The sequence below is a fragment of the Budorcas taxicolor genome, chromosome 15 (genome assembly GCF_023091745.1).
Source record: "Budorcas taxicolor isolate Tak-1 chromosome 15, Takin1.1, whole genome shotgun sequence".
Classification (NCBI taxonomy): domain Eukaryota; kingdom Metazoa; phylum Chordata; class Mammalia; order Artiodactyla; family Bovidae; genus Budorcas; species Budorcas taxicolor.
Genome location: NC_068924.1, coordinates 33,660,887 through 33,680,221, shown reverse-complemented (window position 1 = coordinate 33,680,221; position 19,335 = coordinate 33,660,887). Strand labels below are relative to the sequence as shown.

The 19,335-nt window shown below is 51.6% G+C and overlaps 1 protein-coding gene across 1 annotated transcript in view; it reads right to left on the bottom strand.

Annotated features, from left to right (window-relative positions):
* Positions 1-19,335, bottom strand: part of GRAMD1B (GRAM domain containing 1B) — a 184,827-nt gene that overhangs the window by 13,491 nt on the left and 152,001 nt on the right. Inside the window, exons 5-11 of the mRNA XM_052652474.1 lie at positions 11,902-11,986; positions 11,261-11,364; positions 10,074-10,169; positions 8,423-8,503; positions 4,442-4,557; positions 2,575-2,731; positions 1,121-1,310 (exon numbers count right to left, since the gene is read on the bottom strand). Of these exons, the coding sequence (XP_052508434.1) occupies positions 1,121-1,310; positions 2,575-2,731; positions 4,442-4,557; positions 8,423-8,503; positions 10,074-10,169; positions 11,261-11,364; positions 11,902-11,986 (829 nt within the window). The remainder of the gene's footprint in view (positions 1-1,120; positions 1,311-2,574; positions 2,732-4,441; positions 4,558-8,422; positions 8,504-10,073; positions 10,170-11,260; positions 11,365-11,901; positions 11,987-19,335) is intronic.

Genomic DNA, 19,335 nt, shown 5'->3' with positions numbered 1-19,335 from the left:
CACCTGTGCAGCCCTAGACGGCCGTGGCAAACCAACCGCAGGTGAGACACTGCTATAGGTGACTCACAGGAGAGACTGTCCAGACGGAGAAGTGGGCACTGCTGGCCCAGCCTCACAAGTCCTACCCTACCGCCAACTCACAGTGCTCGTCAGCCACACTCACAAACACTGAGCATCTGGCCTCTCGCCCCGGAATGTAAGAGGCAGCATGTTCCTGGGCGAGGGTGAGAGGCCAACCCTCTGCCAGAGGGAAGCAAGAAGCCACCTACTTAGAAATGTCAGAGAAGCACTGTCTCCACAGTCTATTTGACGGCAACAGACTAGGTCTGAAACCCTCATGCTGGAGTCAAAGCAAGTGTCTATTAAAACCTAACTATTTTCCAGGGGCTTCCCTGGTGGTTCAGGTGGTAAAGAATCCGCCTGCCAATGCAGGAGGTGATGGTTTGATCCCTGGGTCCGGAAGATCCCCTGGAGGAGGAAATGGCAACCCACTCCAGTATTCTTGCCTAGGAAATCCCACGGACAGAGGAGTCTGGGGGGCTACAGTCCATGGGGTTGCAAAAGAGTCGGTCATGACTGAGTGACTCACTTTCTCCATTGAGAGTGTTTTTTTCAAGGCTGCCACTAAATCCCATAGTCAGCTCCTATGGTTGATCAGCTCTTCCTGTTTGAACGCTTTCTACACTTAGTCTCTAGGAAAACAAGCTCTGGGGTCACGGCTACTTCTTTTCCATCTCTTTGTTGGTTGGACACGACTTAGTGACTGAACAACAACCATCAACTTCCAGGGGCTGGTACTTTGCTGGTGGCATAAACACTGATGGGCAGCTGCGGGAAAGCCAGTGCCAGCATGCAATGACAAGACTAAATGGCGGGATAAAGCATTACCCACTGAGCAAAGACAGACAACTATGAAACGACAAGGATCCTACAGTGAGTACCCCAAAAAGGGATATTTGCTAATAACAAGAGTATCTTTTTAAAAAAAGAGCTCTATTACCCACCCACCCTTCCGCCGGGAAGTCAGACTGACTCCCGTCTCCATTAAGGGAACATCTGTTAAGCCTTCAAAACGTCTGGAGAGAGAAAGGGCCACTCTGCCCCCACTGTGGACGCCCACCTTCATCATGGGTGTCGGAAGAGTCACTGAGCTCAGTGGGGATGTCCTCATTGTCGTTGAAGTCCAGCGAAGGGGAGTTCACGGGCGCGATGATCTCAATCTTCTCCCCGATGATGTTGTCGATGGCGAGCTCCTTCTCCAGAGACCCGTCACCCTCTAGCACCTCCTCCTCCAGGGGCAGGCCATCAAACTAGGGTGGAGACAGAGCGGTCAGCCTGGTTTCCTCTCCAGGGGGAAGTCAAAGAGCTGGTCGAGGGGGCCTGCATGTTCAGAATGCTCAGGAGCTGGGGTGTGGGGACCAGGGTTCTCCCCAGTTCTGCTGTGGAAGACAGAACCCAGCAGGAGGCCCTGTCCTTCTCCTGACCCCAAGCCCCACGTGTGGGCACAGCAGGATCCTTTAGTCCAGCTCTTCTCCTGGGCCCAGGCCTCCACCATCATATCACCACGTGAGCCTGTCTCTACTACCGCCTGTTTCCTGCAAGGTTCGAAAGGCTTCTTAAGCACTATTTGATTCATTCTCCCTTTAGCCCTGTGAGGGAACAGGTACATCTCTTTACATTTTAAAGTGAACCTCAGGGACTTTCCTGGTGGGCCAGAAGTCAAGAATCTGCCTTCTAATGCAGAGAATGTGGGTTCAATCCCTGGTCAGGATACTAAGCTACCATATGCCTCCTCGGAGCACCTAAGCCCACACACTGAAGCTAGAGAGCTCACACGCCACAACTACAGAGTCTGTATGCCGCAACAAAGACCAGTGCCAGTCAAAAAGAAAAAAAAAACTCAGACACAATAACTTAAAAAACAAGTTAACTTCAGAGACAGAAAATGCAGACTAGGCATCGAATGGATGTTTTCATTCTAAGGCCAAGTGGTCTGACTCCTAAACCACTAGAACACAAGGCTCCCTTCTCTGGGAACCCTTTCTTCTACCTGCCAGCTCACACCCGGACACTTCCTTTATCCAGCCTCTACCCGCTCCATTACCAAGTCCCAGAGGACAGACTCCTTCCATACTGTTATGTCTTTTGCAAAGCCAGCACAGCAGGTAGGGAGCAAGGAAGGGAGCCTTGAGTGTCCATACCAGGGGCTCCATCGTGATTTACGGGATGAATAAACAGAGCGGTTGTGCAGCCCTGTACTCATGTATGACTTTGACTTCAGATCAAGGCAGTGAAAAAAAGACCTGGAATAGTTCTTCACCAGCGGGCTGATCACAGCAGACCACCAAGGGCAAAGCTCATACAATGGACTTGAAATGATTCTCATCTGCTAAGCCAAACAAACTGGTACCCGACGCACCGAGAGGCCAGCTCTGGATTGTACACTCATTCGAATGTGGAGCCCCTCTGCATAAACTGACCATGGTATAACCCGCCACCCCTCTACCTGCTCCCCAGGCTGGGAAACACCATCACTGGGCTGGGGTGGAAGCAAAGTGGGGTCCCTGCCCGTACCGAGACGGGCGCTTCACTGCTCCCCGTGGACGTCAGTGTGCTGTTGGTGATGGATTTCTTGGGCAGCTGGGGACTGGCATCTGGCTTGGTCTCTATGCTGCTTTTGGACGAGCTGTCATTCACTTCATTCTCCTCTACAGGGATCTCCTCACAGTAGCTGAAAAGAGAGGCAACATGAACCTACGTTAACCTCGGTGGCCAAGACGGCCAGCTCACGACAAACTCACACTCCTAGAACTATACAGGCTCGTCTGTTTCTTTGCTGTGTCCAAGGCCTTCCTCTATTCACTACTTGCCTGTGAACTCCCCTTCTAAAGCCTCCTTCCCACCTTACCCCTCCTTCCTGTGGTAAAATCTCTATCCCAAAATTCACCTTTTCCAGGCATTCTCTTAAATGTGACCATTATTTGCCTTAAAATTCCTTTTTTGCCCATTGGCACCCCATCCCACCCCAAGCTGACCATTTAATCAAACATCTGTGCTCTGGGCATACATCTGATTTCTCACAGTGACTAGGATAGGACTCTGAACCAGTGCCTTTTGCTGGTGCTGCCCAGATTCTGGATCATAAATAGCAAACTTCTCTGCATCACACACTGAGGAAAAACCCTCCTTGAGATAAAGGCGGGCACATTTCTGTGGACACCGCAGGTATGCCATTGTAGCTTCTCCCAAGGGAGAGACCATTCTCATCGGCATCTAACCTCTGCATGTTACCACACCTGGATGCGTTACAGCTCTGCGTCAATCATGATATGCGTTTTAAGGACAATCAAGGAGATACACAGTGAAGTGACAATACTATTTTCAGTGTGAGAAGCGGTACCTGAGCGCAGGCCTACACACTACACATCTGATGCTCTTTCCTTGCGGTCTATTCTATGCCTCTCACACGACCACGACACCTCTACCTCAAGCCTGCCTGCACCACTTTAACCCATCAGTAGCACGTGGTACATACAGCAACAGCCCCTTTTCTTCATAACATCCTTCCCTTGGCTTCCAGCACACGAAATTGCTAGCGTCCTCCCACCTCAATGGATATTCTTTTGTGTTTTCTTTTGCTGCCTCTTTCCCAGGCCCAGTCCCTGAGCTGCTTCTTATGTTAATTCAGTCACCTGGTGATCTCAGCCACCAACAACCTCCGAGGTTATGGCCCGAGCCCAGACCTCCCCACACTCACACAAACACCCATGTGACATCTCCACATGGCTAACAGTCATCCCAAACTCAACTTGCCTAACATCAAGCTCCCAATTTTCCCTCACAGCTGCTCTGCGTCTGGTATTGTCCATCTCAGTTCAGAACAACTCTATCCTTCCAGCTGGTGGATCCTTAAAGCCACTTGTGAGTCCTTTCTGACTCATCAGCAAATCCTCCAAAATATGCTGGTTCTATCTTCCAAATATATTCAGAAACTAACCTCTTACTGCTGTTTCTACAGCTACCCTCCTGGTCCAAACCACCATCACCTCTCATCTAAAGGGTCTAAATTATTCAGCAGCCTCTTAGCCGATCTGCCCTGGTTCCCCTTCAGCCTATCTTCAACCCAGGAGACAGAGTGATGTTAAAATGTTAAGTCAGGTCTCATCAATTATCTATTTGAAGCCTTCCCTGGCTTCTCACCCTCCTCTGAGGAAATCATGCCGGCCCAGCAGCCCTCAGAGTCCAGCCTGACCTCCCGCTCCCCACCTCGCCTTGGCTGGCTGGGCCAGCCACCCACTTCCTCCATCTGGGAGGGGCTTCCCATAGCCCCGTCCTCGGTGCCCCCTCGATTCCCTCGGGGCCTGACTTAGATGCCAGTCTCTGGCCATTCTCGCCCCCTGGAAGGGCTCCCCGCAGGCGGCCTGCCCCCTGCCTCGCTCACCCCATCGTGTTGAAGTCGTCATCAGGAGGCACATAGTCCTCGTCGTCACTGGTCAGGCCCAGCTCGTTCCCGTAGCACTGGTGGACGAAGTGCCACAGCTCCTTGGGGCACAGTGGCTGCAGGGGACAGCAGAGAGGCTTGACCCTCCCTTCCTCGGGACTCCACTCTCCACAGAGGCACTGAGTTTACCTGGACTCCCTCGAGGGATGAGAAGCCAAACTCTACCCTCCTCAGCTGGATAAGTGGAGGGTGATAACTCCATGAAAACCCCACCCCTGCCCTGCCCTCTGCTCCAGATCTGTTCTTCCAGAAGATGGCTTTTAGCAAAGCCAGGAACTTGACCTGTTCCCTCTATTCAGGTCTGCAGAGCAGAACTGGTGGGCCCTTGAACTGCCCATCTCCTGTCCTGTGAGTGAGGCCCTGCATTAAGCAGCATAAACCAAGGTACTCTGGGGCCAAAATGATCACAGAGCTTCTGAGCTGGACTCAGAATGAGACAACCTTGAGCCAGTCTCCCTGACTCAGCAGGAATCTCCTGATACTAACAGTGGCCTCGTAGGCCTCAATGGATCAGATCCAGGAATGAGGTGTGACACCTCCAAGGTGGCCCATTCCTCAGCTGGGCAGTTCCTGTGCTTGGAAAGAAGCTGACATTCTCACAGCTTCAGGGGCCTCAAAGGTCACTGGATCCAACTCTCTCTTCACTGCCTGAATACTTCTTTCTTTATCCTTAATCACAATCAGTTCGCCTACAGGTCTATGTATTAGTTCCATATACAGTCTTTCTCATTTCACTGGATGTCTACATAGTCTTCTCAAAAGCAGTGTCCTAAGAAAAGTTAGCTCTCACTGAGGTTCAGAGTTTCAGGCAAGAGGCAACAGAATGTCAAAGAATGAAGGTCAAAGGTGGAGACCATGGATGAGTCTTGGTTTTCTGGGAGGGAGAGATGCTGGGAGGGATACATGTGAAAAAAAAAAAGTGTTAAGAAAAGCAGAAACAGTAAAGAACGTTCCCACCAATAGATCTGATAAGGAATTGGCGATTTCTTTTGATGTCACCCTTTTAAGGTGTGGGCTTCCCTCGTAGCTTAGTCGGTGAAGAATCTGCCTGAAAATGCAGGAGACCCAGGTACGATTCTTGGGTCGGGAAGATCCCCTGGAGAAGGAAATGGCAACCAACTCCAATATTCTTGCCTGGAGAAACCCATGGACAGAGAAGCCTGGAAGGCTACAGTCCATGAGGTCACAAGAGTCGGACACATCTTAGCGACTAAACCACCACCGGGTTTAAGGTATAGTTTAAGAAGCAGGCAGCTGGTGGGACGCCATGAGCCAGGGTTCCAGGATCCCAGTGGAGAAACGCCCAGAATAGCAGTTGCAGTTCTCTCTGAGCCAGGGTCCAGGGGGGGTGTGTGTGTGTGTGTGTGTGTATGTTGGGATAGCGTGTATGTGTGTGTGTGTTGGGGTAGCCAGGAGAGGGTGTATGAGTGTGTGTGTATGTGTTGGGGTAGCCAGAAGAGTGTGTGTGAGTGTGTTGGGGTAGCCAGCAGAGTGTGTGTGTGTGTGTGTGTGTGTGTGTGTGTGTGTGTGTGTGTGTTGGGGTAGCCAGGAGAGTGTGTGACAGTGTGTGTGTGTGTGTGTGTGTGTGTGAGTGTGTGTGCGTTGGGGTAGCCAGGAGAGTGTGTGTGTGTATGAGTGTGTGTGTGTTGGGTAGCCAGGAGAGTGTGTGAGAGTGCGTGTGTGTGTGTGAGTGTGTGTGTGTTGGGGTAGCCAGGAGAGTGTGTGTGAGTGCGTGTGTGTGTGTGAGTGTGTGTGTGTTGGGGTAGCCAGGAGAGTGTGTGTGAGTGTGTGTGTGTTGGGGTAGCCAGGAGAGTGTGAGTGTGTGTGTGTGTGAGTGTGTGTGTGTGTGTGAGTGTGTGTGTGTTGGGGTAGCCAGGAGAGTGTGTGTGCGTGTGTCGGGGGCAGCTCTCTGTGTTCGCTCTTCCGGTCCCAGAGGAAGGCACTTGCTTCTCCTGTACCTGGACCTCCTCCCTCCAGCTTTCATGGACACCATCCACCGTGCCCAGAACATGCCTGCCTCCCTGCCAGACCACGCCCTCCCCTTCCTCACAGTTTGCCTTCTCCAAGCAGCCTTCCCTGCCTGAGTCCACCGGGCTCAGCTCATCTGACCATAGCTGGGGCAAGCACAACTGGCAGACTCTGCTCATCAGGCAGAATTCTTGATTATTTTGTGAGAGCTTTTGCAAACCATATGGATGATCCTCTGTCTTAGAAATGACAGTGGTTGTGAGCTGAAAATTCAAACCTGCCAGGGGAGACCCAAATGCATTATCATTTTACCACTATCCATGGCTGATAAAGGTTGATGATCAACTCAAGTTATCAGGATTTACACGAGGGCTACAGACTTTTAGGTTAGAAAAAGCTCTAAACAGCACATCTGTTCAATTTCCTTTAGCTGATGGTAAGTTTGGGCTAGAGTCAAGGTAGATACACACATTATACCTAACTATATATATATCATATATATAATTGGAATTATTATATGATCATATAATTTCCCCCCCTAAGTCTCTTTCTCTGGCAGGGAGGCTGTTTCTTAACCCCTGCTGCCCCCACCAACTTTGGCATCTGCATGGGAATTCTCTAACACCTTCAGCCAGGTCTCCTTCATCTACATCTCCCACAGAATCCCCTTCACTCAGGTGGTCAACTGGTGGCTGTATTAACTCTATTTTCCTACTTTCTGTATTTTTTAAAAAAGGTTTATTTTATTGAAGTATAGTTGACTCATAATATTGTGTTAATTTCTGCTGTTCAGCAAAGTGATTCACATATACCTATATATCAATATATTCTTTTTCATATTCTTTTCCAGTTTGGTTTATCAGAGGATATTGAATAGAGTTCCCTGTGCTATACAGTAGGACCTTGTTGTTGATCCATTCTATATATATGATACTTTGCATTTGCTAATCATAAACTCCCAATCCTATTTTCTGTATTTTTCATGTTCTGACATCTAAGGCCTTGCTGACTGTGGAGGGCCTGCCCCTTGCAGGATTAGCTAATTTCTACAGATAAAAATCACCTCACGAGGAAGAACACCTTTTCTAGGTAAAGCCTCCAAGCCAAAGTCCACACCCTCAAGGACCTCCCTTTATAGCTCTTACATTCCAGGCCAGTCCTCTCTTGCACTAATTACCCCTGGACGGTCTCTCTGGAGAGAAGTCTCTCTATCCTGAAGCCTGATGACACATTCAAACCAGCCAGTCCTAAACCTGCTTGGGCTTCCCAGGTGGCTCAGTGGTAAAGAACCCACCTGCCAATGCAGGAGATGCATGTTTGATCCCTGGATCAAGATGATCCCCCTGGAAAGGGAAGTGGCAAACCACTCCAAGATTCTTGCCTGGGAATCCCATGGACAGAGGGGCCTGGTGGGCTACCATCCATGGGGTTGCAAGAGTCGGACACAACTGGGGCGACTAAGCAACAGCAACGCTCATTCGTTCCTGTGAAATGAAGGCTCTTATTCTGCGGTGGCTCCTCGCTCTCTCTGCCTCCTGACTAACCTGCAGCTTCCTGTATGGTATGCTGGGCCTCTGCTCTAGGGATCTGTGAGTATAAAAACTTCTTCCTCGTGAGTTATTCCTGTTTCTGTGTGTTTTACCACACCTGACTGAAACAAACCCCAGTACATTTTAAAACAGCAGAGCTGAGTGCCCTAAGTCAACAGGGCCTTGCTCCAGGCAGCCAGGAGGTTGTTCATTTAAGAGGACATGCTACTCCCAGCACCTGAGTCACCAGCAGTGGAGGACATGTTACCACGAGCCTGGAGGAATTCTGGAACCAGGGGAAGCAGGGGCTTCCTAAGAGTAGGCCAATGCTGCAGCAACAGCAATCACCCCGTGGCCCTCACCCAAGGGGCAGGGACATTCTAGTGGGTGTGCATCCAGAGGCCGAGGAAGGAGCAGGACTTACCTTTTCCAGGAGAGCATTCTGCCAGAGCCGGAACATCATCATGTACGTCCGGTCCCGGGCCCCGAACGAAGTGAAAAAGTGCTGGATTGAAAGAGAAAATGGCAAGAAACGTCTGTGAAGACTTACAAAATAATGGATGGAGACATGGAACTCCTTCCTTTAAAAAAGCTACTGAGGGATCTTCCTGGTAGTCCAGTGGTTAAGACTCCATGCTTCCAACACAGGGGGTGAGGGTTCGATTCCTGGTCAGGGAGCTAAGATCCCACATGCTGTGTGACATGGTCAAAAATTAAAAAAAAAAAAAAAAAAAAATTTAAAAAGCTACTATTCCATCCTCAAATACTGCACCCATGACGACAGCACAGGGCTCTGCAATGAAAGGGGTCAGTTCACTGAGTTACCCACTGTCGTCAAGTCCTTTGCAATGGCCCAGGCATCCGGGACCTCTGAGTCACCCATGGTCTCTAAGTCCTTCAATGTTCATCCAACTCTGCTCAGTGCTTCTCTTTCTGGTTTGAAGTTTTCACCTCCATAAAAAGCTTCCTTTGCCTCCATACATAGACTGGTAAGTGGGAACCAGCCCAAAGGAAAGAGAGGGTAAACCCACTAGTCACCCTTTGATTCATTAATTCAGCAAACACTTGAATATCAGTGTGTGCCCTCTTCTAGATGTACATACACTAATGCATGTGCAAACAATTTTCTACACATTTTGAGCTCAATAACAAAACAGAAAGAAACTGCTGCTCTTAAGAAGCCTACACATTTGTGGGGACCTTTTATAATATGCAGGAAGAATGCAACAGGAAACCAGATCTTACTGGAGACATTCTAGGTGCTTCACAAATACTACTTCATTTAAACCACACTAAAACCTTGGAAAATAAACACGACTGCTAATATTCAATAAAGAGAAATAGGGTGGTAATGGTAGGTGACCCCTGTAATCACAAAGCTGCTTCATGCTAGAAGCAGAACTCGAAGCAAAGACTATCAGACCTTGAGGTCTCAGGGCTCTTGATCCTGAAGTGCCTGAGTCGAAGGGTGTTGTAGACCTGTGTTCAGTCCATCTCTAGACCTGAAAGTATCAGTCTTCAGGGCCTGGTAAAAGGTCCAAGATCACAGTGCTTTCTCCACTCCAGATTTTATCTACCACATCGTCCCCATGGCAACGATATAGACAATCCATTTGCTATCAGACTCAACGTAAGTGGTGTCATTCTGTATCAGGACAGCTCATCAAAAGGAGTGAGCTGTCCTGATACAGAATGACACCACTTACGTTGTTTAGTGCTTTACAATTTAGTGTTTTCAAGCGTGGGAGGTCATTCCAAGATTCTGACAAATAGGCATCGCTGGCTCCATTTCACACATAAGAAAACGGAGGCTCGGGTTGCATACTGTAGCTATAGCCACAGGACTCTATTTCAGGGGTCCTGGTTCTAAGTTCAATGTCCTGGCACTCCACTCTCACGCCTGCTAGACTCTAAGCACCTGCCCACCACAGAAGTGGTTCCTGCAATCCACATCACTTCACCACCTGTCACCCCAACCCTACTGGTCTCCTCATTAATGCAACTGAAGGGCAGGAATCCAGGAGTAGGGGGACTGGGTTTTGGGGGAGTAGTAAGTCCAAGATCAGACTACTTACCTTTTCTGAGTCAGTGCAAACTTGGATGGCATTGGGGATGAGGCGAGCTGTCTTTTCTTTAGTCATGGAGCAGATGTCTTTCAAACGCACAGTTAGCTGGCATCCACACAGAAACAGAGAAAGGAAAACAAGCAAGAGGCAGCATTAATAGAGTCAGGTGACGAGTGTTCTCCAGGCACCAGTTCACACAGAGGAAGTCAGATCATAGGCTATATGCTTCTCAACCGCAAAGGGACCTCCTCAGAGATCACTTGGTTGAGTCCCTTATTTCAGAGGCTGTAGAGCAACCCTCACTGGGAGCTCAAGGGTCTCTTGATTCTTGGTCCAAGGAGCTTGCTTTCTAATTTCTACACTGCCTGATAAACATGCATGGATCCCATCAGAATCTGCCACTTACAGAAACACAGAACCCTGGCACCAGATGAGAACTTACAGTCACTTAACTAGTTATCATTTCTCACTTTATTTTGTAAAACTAGGAAACAGGCAAATGAAGAATAAAGGACTAGCTTAAAACTGCATGGCTAATTGGTTGCAGAACCCAGAAAGTACAAGCCAGTTCTGCTGAGTTGCAAGGCCAAGGTTCCTCTGACTCTTTCTATTCTGCCCCTGTGGTGGTTGTTTAGTCACTTAGTCATGCCCAACTATTGGGACCCCATGGACTGTATGGCCCGCCAGGCTCCTCCATCCATGGGATTTCCCAGGCAAGAATACTGGAGTGGGTTGTCATTCCCTTCTCTTGGGAATCTTTCCTATCCAGGGATCAAACCTGCATCTCTTGCATTGTAGGTGTATTCTTTACCACCGAGCCACCAGGGAAGCTAAATATTTACCTGCATTTCCCCCAAATCAAATGGTCTCCACACTCTCTTCCACACCCAGGAAGGAGGGAAGAGGGAAAGGCATGGTAGAGAGACCTATCCTTCAAGACTCAGGCTTTTGTGAACTATACAAAGGCTTGGGTAGAGCATGAAATCAACCAAAGAACAAAAGTGGAGGCTACTTCCTCAGCCACAGCCCAGGGGACAGCCTCGGGGAGCAAGTCTCAGATTTTTGGTGGTTTTTTTTTTTCTTAGTTTAGTTTTTGGCCGTGCAGCTAGTGGCAGCTTGGTTCCCTGACCAGGGATCGAACCCATGCACCCCAGCAATGGAAGCCACTGCACCACCAGGGAAGCCCCCGTCTTTACCAGAGTTTCCCAGCGGAAGATGTTGCTGTAGAAGCAGATCCAGTTTTCGGAGAGGTAGAGGCGGCCCTGAAGAAGAATGTCTCTTTGGAGTGCACAGGAGTAATCTGTAGCAGAATATGGGAGAGGGAGCTCAGGGACAGGGAAGCTTCTCAGTAAACCGCTACAATTCAGCAAGACACTGCCCCCCCTCCCCCCCGCCCACCAGCAGCCCAGGGAGCCCAACTGCCCACCACAGACTAGGTGTGAGAGACACCAGCCTAGCGGCCCAGGGAGTCCCTAGCAGCTTCTGATTGGGAACATGTAGGGTATGAAACACGCTACTGCCTGGAGGCAGAGGCATGGATGAGACAGCAGAGGAAGCAAGAACATTAGAGGCAAAAAGGCCAACACAATTCAGCGAACGCCACTCCCTCTCCAGGATTTCCCCAGTCCCCCGTGCAGACACAAGAGTGGCAGCGACTGCTCCCAGGCGGGGCTCTCTGGAGGGCATCACACATGGGGCTCAGCCTGAGCCCCCATCACTGGGTCAGCACTCTGGATGTCTCCTCTCCCGGTTCCCAGACAGACGCTCTCACTTGGGGACCCTCTAGTCAGAGAAGCAGCCTTCCTTCCTGCCCCCACACCCAGGTCACCCCGCTCACCAACAATGAGGCGCTCCGTGTCTGGAAGTTGCTTAAAGAGCTTTCTGAAGTCTTCATTTCTCTGCTTGTATGTGGGGCTTAACACCTGAGTGACAATGGTCAAGGTTAGCGGATGCTGCTAGGTTCATGGGCTGGGGAGGAAGGTGCAGGAGGAGAGCCTGCTTGCATATTTAGAGGCAAAGCTGAGGTTCCAGTTAAGGCAGAGACCCCGTGAGGCCAGGCTAGGCAAAGGGGGCTCAGTGTGGAAAAACATGGCGGAGAGAATTTGAAGCTGCCAAGGGCTTTGTACCCAGTGTGCATCAGTGAGAAAACGTCAACCCTACTAAGCAGGGTTCACATAACCACATCCCAAGTGGAGAAAGGAAGAGGGGACCACTCTGGGCTATTGCTGTCCTGCCTTCTGCCAGCAGGAAGCACCAACTGACAGTGGAGTAGGAGCCCAAGGGGACCCCCCCCCACCCCCATAGCAGGACCCAGGATATATGATGGTGCCTAGTGCAGCTCTCAGAAGCTGTCATCGTGAGTAATACAGTAAGCACTTGGTTGTGTCTGAAATTTACGACAGGAAAAAAAAAATCATAAGACGTAAGACCAGTACAATGTTATGTCAATTATATTGCAATAAAACTGGTGTGGGGAGGGGCAGAATTGATCTGGATTTTTAAAAACCCATAAAACTAGGACTGAAAAAAGCACACAAGTAGAGAATTAAAAGCCTAACTGGCAACTTGAGGTACTCAAACTTCATTCGCTCACCACCGCTTACAAGACTATCCCATCCAACTCTCTTGTATCACCACCAAGGGAACCAGGCTCAGAGAGTGGTCCCTGCCCAAGGTCCCCCGGCCAGTCAGGAGCAAATCTCTGGATCCCTGGTTCCGAGCTCACCTCCCGCCACCACCTGAGCTGCCAGACGTCCCTGCACCCACCAACCTTTTCGGTGCCTCAATGCAAACTCCTAATGATAGCGAATCATTCCAGGAAATCCCATAAACCAGTTGATCAGACAGGAATTCTGCTCTTTCTAAGCTTACAATCGTGTGCCCGTAGATGAAAGGAACCCAAGGATGATACACGAAGACAAGTGCACAACCCGGGAAGGGCCAGGTATCATGATACAGACCATCTGAACTCCACTTGGGTGACCTGTTGACCTACCTAGGTCAGGAGCACACACAGGTAGGCAGACTGTCCTGGTATTGTTGACTGACAGGTCTTGGCCACTTACACTTTCTGGCCCACTTTCCTGAGAATCCACTAGCTGTGGCAACAATGGAGTGAGCTTCACACTGTTAGCTTTTTGGCTTTTTGCAGAACCAACAGCCTGCAAGACAGGGACTGCTGCAGCCTGGCCACCCTGGCAGCAGGTTCTGACTACCTCAGCTCAGTTGACTACCTGTGCCAGAGAGAAGAGGATTTTAGGAAGCTGGAGGAGAGAAAACAGCACGGCTTCAGTTTGGGAAGGTTTTCCACGTAAGAGAGAAGACAGTGCTTTCCACTACTTTGCCCAGAGTTAATCTGAAATTTAAACCTCTGTTTTGGCTCATTTATAAAATGAGTTGTATTTCCAAGGGGATCCTCTGTTACCTTCCCCAAAGCAATGACATGCTGTAGAATCCCGAACTTCAAGAGTCAGGATCACTCACTGGGAGGGAAAATCTGGAAGCCAGTCCACCCTGTGACTTCGACAGCTAGAAAAGACCTCAGAAGACAATACTCCTCTAACCTACATGTTCGTTTCAAAACGACACAAAGATATCCAGCCTCAATGTCAGGCTCCCTGGCCTCACAGAACAAGAGTCCACATGTTGAAAACCCCTGCCTGACCACCTGACTGTCTATAAGTTCCTGACCGACCTCGGAGAGCTAACACAGAGTGAGAAATGACTACGCTCCAAGCACTGTCATAAGCCCTTTCACCTGACGACAGGGTCGTTTTTATTATCCCATTTTAGACTCGAGGAAACTGAGGCACAGTTTAAGCAACCTGCCCGAGACACATGGTTACAAATGAGAGTAACCACGGTACGAGCAGTGTGGTCCACAGCTCCCGGTCCGAGCTGTCCCTCTGCACGGCCTTGGGGTTCCTGAGCCAAGAAGGGAACCACAGCCGAGCACCACCTCTTGGTGATGAGATACTAACTTATGTGGGGGTCCCCACTAGCCTTCCATGCCTGCAAGTGGGTCTTCTTTGGGGGGGTATGGTTTCAGTTTTGCAAGTTCTGGAAATTTTATGTACGTGAACCTACTTAACACTACTGCAATATACATTTAGAAATACCTAAGATGGTAAACTTCATGTTACATGGATTTTAACACAATTTATTTGTGGGTTTTTTTCTTTTTTTTTTTTTTGCTACACTGTGCAGCTTGCAGGGTCTTAGTTCCCTGACCAGGGACTGAACCCGGATCCCTGGCAGTGAAAGCACCGTGTCTAACCACTGGACTGCCAGGGAACTCCCACAATTAAAACAAAAACAAAACCTATTAGTTAAGTCAGTCTTTATATTTACAAAGTTCCAATATCAGCCTGAGGACCAGCCTACCAGGTGGCCCCAAATCCCCCTCAGTTGAAACTGGACATCAGACATGCGATTACCCCCAGCCTGGAAGTCCTCCTGTTGCTAATGCTCTCTCCATGGTCCTCTGTCACCCCTGCTCCTCTCACATCCAGTGAGGGCTCAGATATCAACAGAGATGCAGGTGCAGGGAGTCGGGCCCTCATCTCCAAACCAGAGGCAAACTGAGGGCAACACCCTCTCCCCTCCTCTCCTCAAACACAGTCCTGGCTGTCAGGAGGGGAGAGTCCATCCAGCCCTGGTCCTGGAGGTCTGCCAGTGCTGCGAGGGCTTCCTGGGGTGTAGGAACCCCTTAACTCAGGCCTGCAAATCAGTGGCCTGATCTGAGCAGGCTGCCAGCATGGAAGGCAGGCCAGCTAGCCTCCCAGGGTCTAAAGTACAGAGATATTAGTCGGCTGCCACCAGCTACCTTACTGACGTGGGAGGCGATGACCCATTCTCCCTGGCGTCCTCGCACTCTTAAAGCCATCTCCTCCCACGGAAAGAGAAGCAAGGCTCATGCATTTTCATTTTAAATGGCCAAAGAATTTTGGTCCAAGGATTGTCAAACCAGGGGCCCCCAGAGCATAGAGAAGCGAGGACATGCACTCACGGCGGGGATCTCCTCAGACCCGGGCCAGCAGCAGAATTCCGCACCGGCAGGTCCCTCCGTCAGCTTCTTCAGGTGCTGCTGCAAAGGCTGGCTGTCCTGCTCCAGCAGAAGGCTCCAGAGGACCCCCGATTCCATCAGAGATTCCATCGCTCCCACAGGCTACCTCCCCACGAAACACTGATCCTCGAGCTCAGATCCCTCACCGCACTCCCAGGATGCAAACAGGCAGTCTCGCCTGGGCTGGACGTGAATGGGTGGCTTCGGGCTCCTCGGCAGAGGGTCTGTGTGACCCTGATACTTCCTTGGCTTCCCTTGAGCTCGGTTCCCAGTTCCAAGCTTCACAACTGGGCGGGTGCGGTCAGCATGGTTCTCGGGACAGGCTGGCTGGCCAGCCTCCCGTGGCTGGGCTCTGTTTCATCCCACTTGGCTCCCAGCGCGGCAGGTCTCTGGGCGAAGGGTGACCCAGAGGGAAGGTGATGAAGCCCCTCTCCAGGTCGGCGTGGACAGCTGCTCTGAGCAGCCGGCAGTGGCCAGGTGCACGGGGCACCTGGTGACAGGGCAAGTGCACGGGGCTGCCGGAGGTCCCCCCTGCTGCGGCTCACAGCCCAGTGGCTCGTGGCGGGTCTTAAACTCCCAGGAGGACGGACACCCAACTCCCCAGCGCCGTCTGGCTAGTCCCACAAGGCAGCCCGTTCAACGTGCAATCGCTCCTCTGGGCGGGTGCTGGTGGCTATGACTCACGGTCCTCACCCAGGCAGCACGGCCACCGCTGGCCAAGGCACCAGGGCCTGCTCCCACCCCCACCCGTACACACCCCCCTTTCCTCCCAGGCCGAGCTCCTCTCGGCTGACCAGCAAACAACTTCTTTGTTAGAGTCATCCGCGGCAGGAGGGAGGGGGGTGGCTGGGCGGGTAAGCGGGCAGGGCCAGAGCCCTACACATGCCTCAAGTTACAGGACCTGGGTGATGGTACCGGCCAATGTCCTGCAGTAACCCCCGGCCAAGCCTGGCCTCCCCAGCAGATGTTTCCTGCAATGGAAAGTAGCTGGCCAAGGCTCCAAGTGGGGGAAGGGCGGGGAGGAGGTGCCAGGGGCACTGCTGTTATGCTGAAATCTAAAATTGAAGAGGCAAAACAGCCAGGGACTTTTTGGAGACACACTGGCCCCTCACTGATCCATCCATCCACCGACCTCCCCAGAGAAGCAGCAGGAACCTGGAAGTTGAACTCATCCCATTTCAGAGGTGCACGTGGGGAGAAGTTGAGGTCAGCAGTTTCCAGGTCCGTCTGAGGCATCTCCTTCCTTCCCAGGGATGCCGTCCTGCCTCCAGTTCTAGCAAGATGGGGATCAAGGCCAGGATGAGGATTCCCAGACAGCCGCTCAGACTTTGGCGGCCAAGGAGCCATGCTCTGAGCAGAGACTGGGCTGGGTCAAAAGGAGCAGGGAAGCTGAGATCTCTGGCGAGGACGGGAGCCAGGCAGATGGGAACAAGGAGGCCTCCAGAAAGAGAAGCTGGGGGCAGAGGTCAGACAGCACCGGGGCCGGGAAGGTTGGATTCCCAGGAAACGTCAGAACTATGAGACAAACAGGGCATCTTCCTTGCCCTCCACAGCTACGTCCAGCCCAGGAGGGTCTCCAGGCTGCACACGATGAAGAACGTTGCCTTTGTCCTATTTGACTCAGACGTGACTGTACTTAAAACTGATCTAACAAATGTATGCAAGATTCTTGCTTCTGGATCTCAAATTTCTGATTCAGAGGAACCTGGCGTCTCCCAGTTACATGGTGCTGGAGGAAGCAGAGGAAGATTCTGAGTCTTTCCAGGACTTGTATTCTTGTCTCTCTCAGTGTACACCCCAGATACAGCCACCACCTCCACCCATCATATCACACAGGGTGATTGTTCCATCAGACTAACACTGTCTCCAGGAACATGCTACACCTCAAACGATCTCCTCCAGCACTCAGCATGGTGAATTTCAAGTATCAGCTGTTCAAGACCTATTTACCAAATGAACGCATTCCTTATACACCTCTGACACTGTTCCTGTTGACATGGCATCTCGTGTGCACACATCCATACACGTCCTCACTCCTATAGGCACCCCAGCGCCTAGTCCATGCCAACACTCTCCAAGCCACATATCCTAGCTTCTCTCCACACCATCATCAGCAGTGGGACAGGAGAACCCAGCCATTCCATTTTACAGGGTGACGGGAATGCCCTGCTCCTGGGCCACCCCAGATCCAACGATCTAGGCGGTAACCAGGACCCATGAAGGCTGAATCCTGGAAACGCTTGAGTATCTCTGGAGCCAGATGAGGGGATGACTGGGCTCCAGCAGGATGACTCAGGGGCAGGACACACCCAGAAAGATAAGCCCTGGGACCCTTTGTCTCCTACACCCCCTCACAACTGCCACCGGGCAGGGCACTGCCAGCCTGAGGAGAGGGAACTGACCTGGGCTAAATATTAACTCGATGACAAACACTGGGAGCTGGGACCAAGTGGTACCTGCTCCCCGGGTAGAGCAGCAGGAGGGAGAGGGTGGAGGAACCCAGGAGAAAAACAGATGGATTTTGGTAGAATGTTGGCCTCACCTAGGAAGAAAGCCAATTAAGACCCTCAGAGCAAACGCTGGACTTTCAACCAAATCCAGGTAGGGAGGAGCCGGATGTGGCCTAAGGGGAGATGGGGGAGGTGACTGAGCAAAGGAAGGAGAGGGGAAGGGAGAAGGTGTGACAGAGAGACACGGAGGAGCAGGACTGGGAGAGGTCTCAGTTGGAGACGGGTCACTCCAGAGTCCAGATGGCTACTGGGGATGCGGGGGTCAGCATGTGGAGGAAGCGGAGTTCATCTTCCCCGGAAAAAATACCAGGTTGCCAAGGTGTCCTCGGGGATGCCTTCAGCACTCACTCCCACTTTTCTCACCGACACCCTAATCCGAGTCTCATTCCTACAAAGCTCCGTCCTCTTTCTCAGTCACATGTCTGCCAGACATGCCCGGTCACTCCACAGGACTGGCGCCATCCCTCTTCCCCCAGGACAGCCGGCATCACCCCCGCCTGCACCAGCAGGCAACTTGGGCCCACAGCCTCAGGGCAGCCTCTGGGTCTGGGCTCCTTCCCTGGGTTGCCTGGAGACAACTGATCCCAGGAAAGAGGCAAGGCAGGTGAGAAAGCACCTGTCTACCTGGAGCACCAGGAAGAGACTTCTGTGACTTGGCTTCCTCCAAGATTTAAGTCTGCTGCATCCAGCAGGGCCATCTTTGGGGGGCAGATTACTCCCCTTCCTGCTCCCAACTCTCCCCTTGGCTCCCTGTTCCAGCTTATCCCTCTGTGAACTTATCCCCCAAACTAGGCGCCTTGACTAATAAAACTGGGGTGGTCAATGGTGGGTCTGGGGGGTGGGGAGCAAAGAGGGGGACTCAGGGGCAGTAGATGTGATCAGCCTTGGGAGGGACTCAGGGCAGCTGCCGACAGCCCCCACTTCAAGCCCCATTCTTTTGGGCCATGCTGCACAGCATGTGGGATCTTAGTTCCCTGACCAGGTATCGAACCCACGGCCCCTGCATTGGGAAGTGCAGAGCCCTAATCACTAGACAGCCAGGGAAGTCCCTCAAACCCCACTTTTGATCTGAAGAGCCCTTGCTGGAGACCAGAGGCTCCTGTCTCAGCCTTTCCATGTCTCCCTGGGGTCCAAACACCTTCTTCCATGGGACCCATTCTTTATAAATGCCAAGGTGGTTTGTCACCATGGTGACAGTTCCTCCCTGGATAAATAGATAGAAGAAGAAAATGCAGAAGAGAGGCAGGTAGAGGCGGAGGCTGGGGCAGAGGGCAGGGAGGCGTTGGGTCGGCTTCCTCTCTTATCAGACCCAGGCCATGCCAACGGGCTGGAGACGTTCTTGCAGCAGTCAGCAAGTCTGTGCTGACCCTCCCCATCCTGGATCCGGCCAGACACTTCTAACTGTCCCCGGGGCCGAGGACGACAAGGCCTTTGCTCAGCCAAAGGACTTCCAGAGCCAACAATGGAGCCCTGGGCAGCAGAGCAGCCGGAGAGTCACCACCGGTGTCAGGAGAGGGGCCAGGGAGGGCTGAGAGCGGAGCTGAGGGGGGAGACCTCCGCCTCCTTCCTGATGGTCCGAGTCTGGTCGCCTCAGGGCAACGCAGAGGTGACATGGGAGGGCCAAGTAGATGCAGCAAAAAGAGAACCGGGTCAGCGCAACAGAGGCCCAGCACCTCCCGAGAAACCAGGAATGGAA